This window comes from Apaloderma vittatum, unplaced genomic scaffold (assembly GCF_000703405.1).
Source record: "Apaloderma vittatum isolate BGI_N311 unplaced genomic scaffold, ASM70340v1 scaffold32657, whole genome shotgun sequence".
Classification (NCBI taxonomy): Eukaryota; Metazoa; Chordata; class Aves; order Trogoniformes; family Trogonidae; genus Apaloderma; species Apaloderma vittatum.
The window spans coordinates 22,127-32,273 of NW_009726781.1; the positions used below are offsets into that span (position 1 = coordinate 22,127).

At 45.9% G+C, this 10,147-nt stretch overlaps 1 protein-coding gene across 1 annotated transcript; it reads left to right on the plus strand.

The window, feature by feature from the left end:
• Nucleotides 1-5,177: 5,177 nt before the first annotated feature.
• On the plus strand, nucleotides 5,178-8,214 carry LOC104276938 (obscurin; the record flags this gene model as incomplete). The annotated part of the gene is made up of 2 exons (XM_009873419.1): nucleotides 5,178-6,309; nucleotides 8,155-8,214. Coding segments are annotated over exons 1-2 (1,192 nt in total), but the record flags the coding sequence as incomplete, so codon positions are not given.
• Nucleotides 8,215-10,147: the final 1,933 nt, after the last annotated feature.

Genomic DNA, 10,147 nt, shown 5'->3' on the forward strand with positions numbered 1-10,147 from the left:
TCTGCTTTGACTAAGTTTATTCATGCTCGGTTGTCAGTCCTATCACTTCCAAGGGAGCTGTCTTGGCACTTACAGAGAGTTGCTGTTGGGTTTTTTTAAGTTTGAATGTACATATAAAGAATCTGAATTAGTGTAATTGTTTGTCTAAATTGATTCTGCAGTGTTCCACTGCAGAAATATTTAATCTTGTCCTTTCAGAGTGTTCACAAGGCTATCCCCTCCCTTTTACTCCTGAATCTGTTTATCAGCCTAATCTAACCTGACGCATTTTATCCCATCTAAGCTAATAAAACATAGTTTATCTAGTGCAGATTCTCTAAACTGTGATCTGAGTGGTAGATACTTGTCGCAGCTTCACCCTTGCTGCAGGCTGGGATTTCATGCCAGTTGCTGGATTTCACACTTTCAACATCCACAAGGTGAGGTTTTTACCTGCTTTATCAGATAGGAACTGAAGATACACGAGCTTGAGTGACTTTCTCACTATTATTAAAGTAAGCCGGTGGCAGAGCAAGGCGTAAACCTCGTTTTGCTTTCCTACTGTGTTAGAAATTAAAATAATACCGATGAGCACACGCTGTTTCTACCGATCGCTGGATTTTCTTCTGGCATCCTGGCCATTCATAACAGCACCAGAAGCTTTAAGTGTGAGGGCACGTGGTGAAAGCTGGCAGAGGGCAGAGTGTGGTGTGGATTACAGCACGAGGTGAGGGGTTTTGACCTTGCCCGAGGAGGTCTGTGGACACGGTGGCTTGTACCTGATGGAGAGAAGCAAGTTGCAAACCCCGGGCGAGCGTTTGGGAGCGATGGGAGAGGGAGGCTGAATTTTGAGCCTACGGCTTGGGTGGGTTTGCTGCACCAGTCTGGTTCAGGAGCAAGAGCAACAGGCACCTGAGGCAGCAGCTTCCCTGTGTTTTAAAGGTTCTGGACTGTCAGAGCTACCAGTGAGCAGCTGGGGCTTGTTTGGGCACCGTTTCGCGCAGGAGGGCAGGAGAGGAGGATGCACAAGAGCTTTAGGAAGTGAAAAACATTCTTGCTCTCCTACTTGTGAGACCCAGGCTTGGAGAGCACCCACCATGCTTCCCACCGGGCAGAGCTCTCCTCCAGACGTGGATTCTTCTCCTGGGGACTTGGAGAGGAAAATGGCACGTGGGTGGCACCTCTTGTGTCAGTGGCCATCTCCGTGCTCCAGGCTCTTCCCTGTGTTGTGCAGAGCCAGCTTCGGAGTAGGAGAGGCAGCTTTAGGTTTTGATCTTTTTGATGCTGTGGGTCTGAAGCTGGAAATGAGTCAGTGACACATCTGTCAGAAACAACCAGGAATCTAGAGAGGATGAGACATGGCAATGTCTTCTGAAGATGGATCCGAGCGCTTTGATGAGACGGTTCAGTCTGAAATTCAAGATAATGGCTGGGAAATATTAAGATATAACCTCAGAGTCTGTGTTTTGATTGTTACTTCTTAGTTAATGTAGTGAATGTTACTACTGGGCTCTCCAGAGATGAACCTGAATCTCAGCATCCCCACTCGAACGTTGGAATGGACCTTCTACAAATTAGCAGAAGGCTCTAATTGTCAATCAGTTGACTTCAGTGGAAATTTCCACTGACTCCCGTGTACTTTGGCTTCAGCCCAAGGCTCATATCTGCGTCTTCTAACCATTCATGCAACATCTCTGCTTGCAGCTTTGCAAGTGTTTATGGAAAACACATTTTAAAGCTCAAGTGAGGACAGAGGTTGAAGGTAGTAAGACGCACTGAAGAAGTTCAAACTAGTTCACAGATTTCTAGACCAGTCTGAGACCAAGGAAAGAATAATTCTGTGTATTCATTGCAACTCGTGTTGAAGATGACCCCTCTACACTCAGTTGGTCTTGGCACCAATGACTGCAAGTCAATTATTCTTTGCATTCTTATTGTTTACTAAGAATAATATTTCCCCTTTACCATTTTTCTTTCAGGTTTAAACTTTAGAAGCAATTATTTAATTTCTAAAGATTTTTGGTGGGATAAAGAAATTTGCTTGATACCGGGAGACAAAAGCAACCAAAATTGAATGAGTTTAGAAAGGATCAGTTTCCTCTAGGGGGAAAAGTCCTTGATTGCTTCTTAAGGGTTTTATATGTTCTTTGGAGGCAGAGGGATAGGGAAGGGAAGGGAAGGGAAGGGAAGGAAAGGAAAGGAAAGGAAAGGAAAGGAAAGGAAAGGAAAGGAAAGGAAAGGAAAGGAAAGGAAAGGAAAGGAAAGGAAAGGAAAGGAAAGGAAAGGAAAGGAAAGGAAAGGAAAGGAAAGGAAAGGAAAGGAAAGGAAAGGAAAGGAAAGGAAAGGAAAGGAAAGGAAAGGAAAGGAAAGGAAAGGAAAGGAAAGGAAAGGAAAGGAAAGGAAAGGAAAGGAAAGGAAAGGAAAGGAAAGGAAAGGAAAGGAAAGGAAAGGAAAGGAAAGGAAAGGAAAGGAAAGGGGTATATTTTTCCTTGTGAAATATAGAGGGATGACTACATTTCTTTCTGCCTAAGATCTGTGGCCCAAATGAAGTTTGAAGTTTAGCTCAGCTATGCCATCTTTAATGGCAATAATTATTATAATGAATACTATTTTATATTTTTGTTATTTACCAGCACTTAGTTTTGATGGCAATTGTGTCTTTCAGTCCCCAGCAGCATAAATGGAATGAAAAATAGTAATTTGTTATTAATTTTCATGCATGGTTTGTCATATACTCCTGCGTACTCATTGTCCTATATATACACGCAATTAATTGTGAGACCATCTCTGTCCTGACATGGAGATGAAATGGGAATGGAGCCAAGACACAGGGAAAATAAGCAATTTCCCCAAGGTCATGCAGCAAGTCTATCCAGCCCCCACTCCCTGGTGCCATCAGTGATTTGCACGTTAACGTTGACACGCTGCAACAAGAGCTGGAGGAGAATGGAAAAAATAATATCGAAGCCTCCGCTCAAATGGTGACTCGAGGAAGGAAAGCAGGTTTTTGGCCTGCTCCTACTGATTTCTGCTGGAGGGGGGAAGGGGAGAGTATCTGCCATTGGGTGAGAGAGTGGGTGGATTCGCGGCCAGAGGGGAAGCCGAACTGCTGTAGGATTAAGAAGGATATTTCTGTCGCGGTGACTGGTTATTATTTCTTTTCTGAGTTCGTTACAACACACAGCACTCTGCTCGTTTCGCTTGGAAGGTGAAAAAAGCAGAGATTGTGAGAGCAGCGCCGCAGTCACCCCTGAGCAGGGACCGTTCGCGTAGCTCGGGAGCTGTGTGAGCCTGCGGACACGAGAGCGTCTGGCATCATGAGGCCAAAGAGATGGAGCAGCTTGGAGAGAAATAGTGCACTCAAATCTTCTGAGTAGGACTTGCAGGAAGGTTTGGAGCTGGCATGCTTGCTCTCCTTACAGAGCACGCTTGTGGGGTCTGATTCTGCTCTCAGGGAGAGTCAGCTGGTGCACGGTTACTGGCGCTGATGGGGTCCAGAGCAGGTTTTAGCTGTGCCATGCTTGTCAGAGTAAAAGTGAGCTGGTTTACAGAACAGGGCTTCTTGGGGGATTAGAGGTAGGCTCACTGCAGCAGAAGGGAAAGGACATCCAGGAGACCATGTAAGGAGAGCAGTGAAGAGGCAAGAAAAGTCTGGGACTTTAGAGGGACCCTGGAGGTGATGATCTCTGTTGTGTTGCTCTCCAGCCACACAGGGATGAGTAGACTCTGCACGTGAGTGGAGATTAGTGCCACTGATGGCTTTTGACTTTCTCGGGACACAACAGCACCAGGATTCCCACAAGCTTTAGTTCTGAACGCTGCTTAAGCCTCGTCCCGTTGGCTGGTCCTTCTCATCAAACAGCTGCAGGCTGGTGCACAGCTCCCTCTGAGAGCAGCTGAGAGTAACTGGTGAGACATCTTCCTTGTAAACCCAAAGTCACGTGGGGCTTTTCTGGAGGAGGTTTGCGCTGTCTGGATTGCTTCCATCGTGGTGGTTTCCTCACCCTCCTGGTGTGCAGCAAGACATAAATGTCCACAAATCCCTGAGGGAGCTGGTTAGCTCAGTCTGTTGAGAGTGGCACTAAAAACGCTAAGGTCGCGGGTTCGATTCCTGTTCGGTCCCCATGTGTTGCCTGATCTAGTTGAGAGGTGACGTCCCTGGCGACAGGGAGGCTGGATTAAAATGATCTCTAAGGTCCTTTCCAGCCTAGGCCATTCTATGATTCTGTGATTCTATGATGTAGCTGCATCTGGCCCTACAACATCTGGAGGAAGCTGTATCTGATCCCTAGATACTCACTGGTTACCATCGCCATCAAAGTAGCTGTGGTTGTGTGGAATAGAAGCCAGGAATAAAGAGAAATATCTTCAATAATATGACAGGCATATCTGTGTGTCCTTCCAAAGGCTGGCTCCAATGAGAGAGGGATTTACCATAAGGTCTGTGTGAAAGTCATTCAGAGGACAAGGCCTAAGGATGGATAATGACCAGAGAGGGCAAGAGGAAAGATGAGGCATGTCATAAAAGTGATTTTTTTAAAAAAAAATAAGGCAGTAGAAATGAAAAAAACTCACAAAGGCAAGGAGAAACAGAAAAAAAATTTTTAAAAGAGGCAATGAAATAGAAAAAGGGGTGATTTTTCTTAAAAAAAATAAGGCAGTAAAAATGGAAAAAAAACTCACAAAGGCAAGGAGAAACAGAAAAAAAATTTTTAAAAGAGGCAATGAAATAGAAAAAGGGAGATGAAAATGAAGGGGAGGTGAGCATGATGGAGATATTTTGATGGATAGACACATCTCTCAGGCTTTGTTGTCCATTTGTCTCTCTACGGCTACAGAACAAGCCCATATGTTATAGAGCGGTAGTGGAGGTCACTTTCCCAGTGCCAAAGCTGAAAGGGACTAGTCGTGTTCTTTCTGTATGAGCTGCTCAAAGACTTGTGTTTTACCCAGCGACCCCTGGGTAAGTGAGTTGCTTTCTCCATCAGCAGTTTATTGAGCTCAAATCTAAGAAATGTGCAAGACCTAAAATATTCCAAGATCTTCTCACTCACGAGGACAACGAAAATGTTCCCAGACCAGATTGTTCTATATGACCAACATCCCGATACCATGGAAGTGCAGCGATTCTTTGCCTGCACTATCTAATTTACTCTATCTTGAATTTTTTTTGCTTTTTCACACTTTAGGAAACCAAGATGGATTACAGCTCGTTCAGCGGAGTTCCTCGGTTCTTGACCCGGCCCAAGGCGTTTATGGTGTCTGTGGGGAAGGATGCCACCTTGAGCTGCCAGATCATTGGGAACCCTATCCCAGCTGTGAGCTGGGAAAAGGATAAACTTCCAATCCAGTCTGGGGGAAGGTTTAAAACCACGAAAGATGAGGATCTCTATCGGCTAACAATCTACGATCTGAGCCTGGAGGACAGTGGCCAATATATTTGCCGGGCCAAGAACACCATCGGGGAAGCTTTTGCAGCTGTCAGCATCAAAGTTGGGGAGGAGACCACAGTAACGGAGTCAGCTCCGTACTTCATCCAGAAACCCTCCTCCATCAAAGTAACGTTGGGAGAAGACGCCATGTTCAAATGCAAAGTCCAGGGCAGCCCTCCTCTCTCGGTGAACTGGGAGAAGGATGGGAGGCACCTGCGGAACCGGGCTGATGCTGGGCGCTTCCAGATCGAGTCTGCCGGGGAGTCAAACGCTCTCACCATCCAGTGCGCCCGGCTGGGGGACAGTGGCACCTATACCTGCCGAGCAGAGAATCCCATCGGCTCTGCCAGCGCTTCGGCCGCGCTGGTGGTGGAAACACAAGGCTCTTCCAACCCGGGCAGCAGCAGCCACTTTGATACCAGCTGCAGCAAAACGACCTCCTTGTTGTCTCACTTGCAGAAGAGGCGGGAGGAGATAAGAAAGATGGACATCTCCCATGCGGCTCTTGATTCGACATCTGCCCAGTCCTACTCCACAGCAGAAGGGTTGTCCGGCATCGGTTACGGCCTCTCCAGGGATTACGAGAGGGCAGCTGGATTTACCACTAAAGGGGCACGCAACGCAACATTTGGGGCGCTGACACGCACGTGCAGCGTGACGGAGGGGAAGCACGCCAAGCTGAGCTGCTATGTGACCGGCGAGCCCAAGCCAGAGATCGTGTGGAAGAAGGACAATGAGGTCATTTTGGAAGGGCGGCGGCATGTCATCTATGAGGATGATCAGGAGAACTTTGTGCTGAAGATCCTCTTCTGCAAGCAGATAGACAACGGGCTGTACACCTGCACTGCCTCCAACCTGGCGGGCCAGACCTACAGCTCCGTGCTTGTCACCGTCAAAGGTAGGTGCTTACGTTTCTCACCGGGGTAGGCGTGGCTGCAAGGAGACAGCCAATGCACTTCTGAATTGAGGTGAGAGCATGAACAAAACTTCTGTCACCAAACTGTTGAAAACCAGTGTGGATTAGACACAAAGTCCTCCAGGTGTAAAGGGTGTTAAGCACTGGAATAGATGATCTGGGGAGAGAGTCTTATCACTGGCCAGATTTTCAGGAGGGGAAAGAATGGGCACCAGTCAGGGATGGAACTGGGATGTGGAACTGACTGGTTGGGGGGCACCTGGGATGAACCAGATCTCTAAAGCTTCTTCTATCCATCTTGGCCTCACAGTCATCTAAGAGATCTGTTACTACCCTCTGGATCTGTAACTGCTAAAACCCCATCTTAGCCTCTAGGCTTTAATCACATCTGAATCTGTGTTCATTACAGGGTTTAGTCAAACTGGCGCACTCATGCCATTTAAGCAGTAGTAGAGGAAATCCTCCTTGAGTGTGCCAGTCTGCCTTGGATCCCTTGGGGGACCTACTCCAACTCTAATTACAGTCCATCTCGGTTTTCCTGACAGAAAGTGACCCACCAGCATCCTTATTCTTCCCAGCCTCTTCAGCTTTCTCCCAGCTTATGTTGCTGGATACCCTGTAGTCCTTGTACGCTCCCAGAACTCTCTCAGGTCCAGGATACCTCTATTTGCTGTGGTCACTGGTCAAGAACCTGCCTTCAGAGAGTCTCAGAGTGCTGGTGGAGGTCAGACCAAGTTCTTCAGAATGGCAGCAAAAGTGTGACACACGTATTTTCACATAGGAAGCTCTGAATATTTAAGTTGCTTTCCCATTTGGCAAGGTTACAGCAGTTAGTTTGCAACCCAGGCAGCACCTGTAAATTAACTCTTAGATGGAAAAGGCCTTGCCACTTGAGTAGCAAAACAAAAGGTTTTGACTGGCAGCAAAATAAATTAGAAATCCAAACGAGGAGGAATGATCTGTGTTTCATAGCTGTCTTTAAGATTCTCAGCTTTTATGTGGCTTTATGGTTTCCCTTTTTCTGGGCATCTCCTTTCACACTCACCATCCTTCCCATCATTGACTCAGTCCCCATGTCCATCAGTGACACCTGATCCATGGAACTCGCTGGCACTTGTCCCACTCATTTCTATCCCTTGGAGGCGCTGAGTGATGTGGGGAAGGGCATATGTCCTCTTCCATAAAGCTGGGATTACCTCATGAATTGGGACTCAGAGCTGAAGACCGAGCCTGGCCCTTGGGCAGGTGTTCACTCCCAGGTTGGCTCAAGCTCTCTTACTTGCCCAACGCCTGTCTTACAAATGCCCTCCCCTCTGCCCGTGGTTATCCAATTTATTCTCAATGGGTACAACCTGTTCCAAAGGAGATGGGGAAAGTATGAGAAGCAGCAAGTCTGGGATGAAGCACCATGGGAAAAAGTTATTGATCAATGTCCATTGTCAAGAGATGCCTGTGAGTCAGAGGGCTTAACTGGAAATATTTGTCGTCTGTTTCTTTGTTATACTACACCATGTTGGGCTTTCTGACCAGGCTAAGGCTGCCATGGAAAATCTGTGTCCGTTGGTTATAATTAGGCCCTGAATAATGACTCTCCTTTGCATCACCAGAAGTCCTTCTCAGCCCTCCAGGGGCGGTTCAGAAGGATATAGTAACAAAGGGAGTTTTAAAACCTGTTGTTTATGCCATTAGCTGATCTGTCACCGCGTTTGGGGAGGTAGGTCATCTTATCACGCAACCTTCTCTTTGCTCAGTCATGCAAAATAGTGAACTTCTCCAAGCAGCCACCCTTGGTAAGCACCATGCTGCTACCTTGCTTTTTTTCTGCAGGTAACAGCATATTTATAGAGCCTGTGACACTGGATCCACAGCGTGTGTCCATAGATACAGGTACCAGGAAAGACAAACTTCATGGTTTAAATATGCTCTGGCATTTTTTAGTTCACAGAATTTCAGCACAAGAATCTGAGTGAGAATATTTTTCTTTTAAAGGTCGTAATAATAAAAGAAAAAAAAATCAACTACCTAGCTCAGCATCCGGACTGTAAGGTGGCTCTTAGCAGCCTCTCAGGACATAGGACCAGGCACAGGTCAAAGCTCCTCTCACTTGCCTCCTATATTCTCTCAATCCAGGTCCTAGACCTAGAGACTCAACAGATTTGTAAGCATCTGTTGAACCCGTGCCTTAAAGATCACTGAGCTGAAAAAACAGATCTTTGAGCTGTTCCTAGATGTAGCAAATCAGACACAAATCTCAAAGGAGAGGCTACAGGGGTGAAGGTCACTCTCACAATGAAGAAAAACCTTTATGCCAGGGAAGATTAGATGGATATTAGGAAAATTTCTTCACCAAAAGGATTGTCAAGCATTTGAACAGTCTACCCAAAGAGTCACCATGCCTGAAGATATTTAAAAGATGTGTAGATGCAGCACTTCAGCACAGTTTAGTGGTGGACTTAATAGTCTTAATGGTTGAACTTCATGATCTTAAAGGTCTTTTCCAACCTAAGCAATTCTATGAGTCTATGATTTTTGCTAAACCAAAGAGCAGAGAGGACTGTAGGAACACGAATAACTGACTTGAATTTCCTGATGGCTTTGGAGATGTCCTGAGGCCATGTGTAAAGTTAGCAAGAACAGTGTATGGGTCTCCATCCTTGGACCTGGGCCGAGCAATGTTCATCTGAGTCCCTGACTACAGTAATCAGATACTGTATGAAAAGGTTAAAGGTTGAAAGACAAATAGGATAGAGACTGAAAAAAAAACCCCACCTAGTGCTGAGGCCACTTTGTTCCTCTCTGACCTGAAGTGATTTGGGATGACCATTATCGTGGTGATCACATGTGAGAGCTGAAAGAGAACTTTAGATACGTAACGTTAGAAAGAAAACTTGGAAAGCACAGTAACTAGGAAGGGAACCAAAGGCACAAGATGGTGGAAGCTTGTCCATGCTCCTTCAGATCACTCCTGTTTGAAGGATTTTCCATATTCTTACTCTCACTGGCTCACATTTGTTAGGCAGAGGGAAAACTTACCTCTGGAAAAATAAATGGAGAGCCTGTGGAAGGACAGGAATAGGCAAGAGGAAATGTGGGGAAGTGAGAAGACCAGATGAAGCAGGCAGATATGCCTTGAGAAGGTTAAGGAAACACTGGCTTCTTTGCAGGCTGCACCTATTCTTAGCAAAATACCTGTTCACAGGACCTGCTCTTGTAGTTTCCTACTAATTCCATGAGCTTCTCCTGCTCCATACTTCCTCAGGTTTTTTTATTTTGCTGTTTCTATCTCATATTTTTTCCCAATAGGAATGTTTTCATAAATCTCTTATTTCTTCAGAGGTGCTATTGCCTTTGTTATTTTCCTTAATGAGTATTTCTGCCCTGCTAAAACCAGATTAATAGAAAAAACTGCACGGTCAAGAAAATTAAAATAACCCAGACTCCAAACATACTGATACTAGAGGTGAATTGAAATGACCTCTCGGGGCACTCCGAGTTAAAGAAATGGAGCCAGGTCCTGGAGTCCAGAGGTTAACAAGGACAACACAGAATTGCCATTCAAATTCACTGACAACTGCTAAGTTGTCATGGAGGTAAAGGTTTCCAGATAATATTTGATTTGGAGTGATCAGAAAAACACTGATTCACACTTTTTTTTTTGGATTCCATATGAAATGACACCCACTTGAACTACTCTTCCAGCTTGCAAGATGCACAGTTCAGGTACCTCTTGCTTCTGCTCCCCTGTTGCAGCCAGCACCCACTGTGTCTAAATTGTCTTTTCCTTGGTGCCTCATTGTCGTGGTTTGACCCTGGCCGGCAG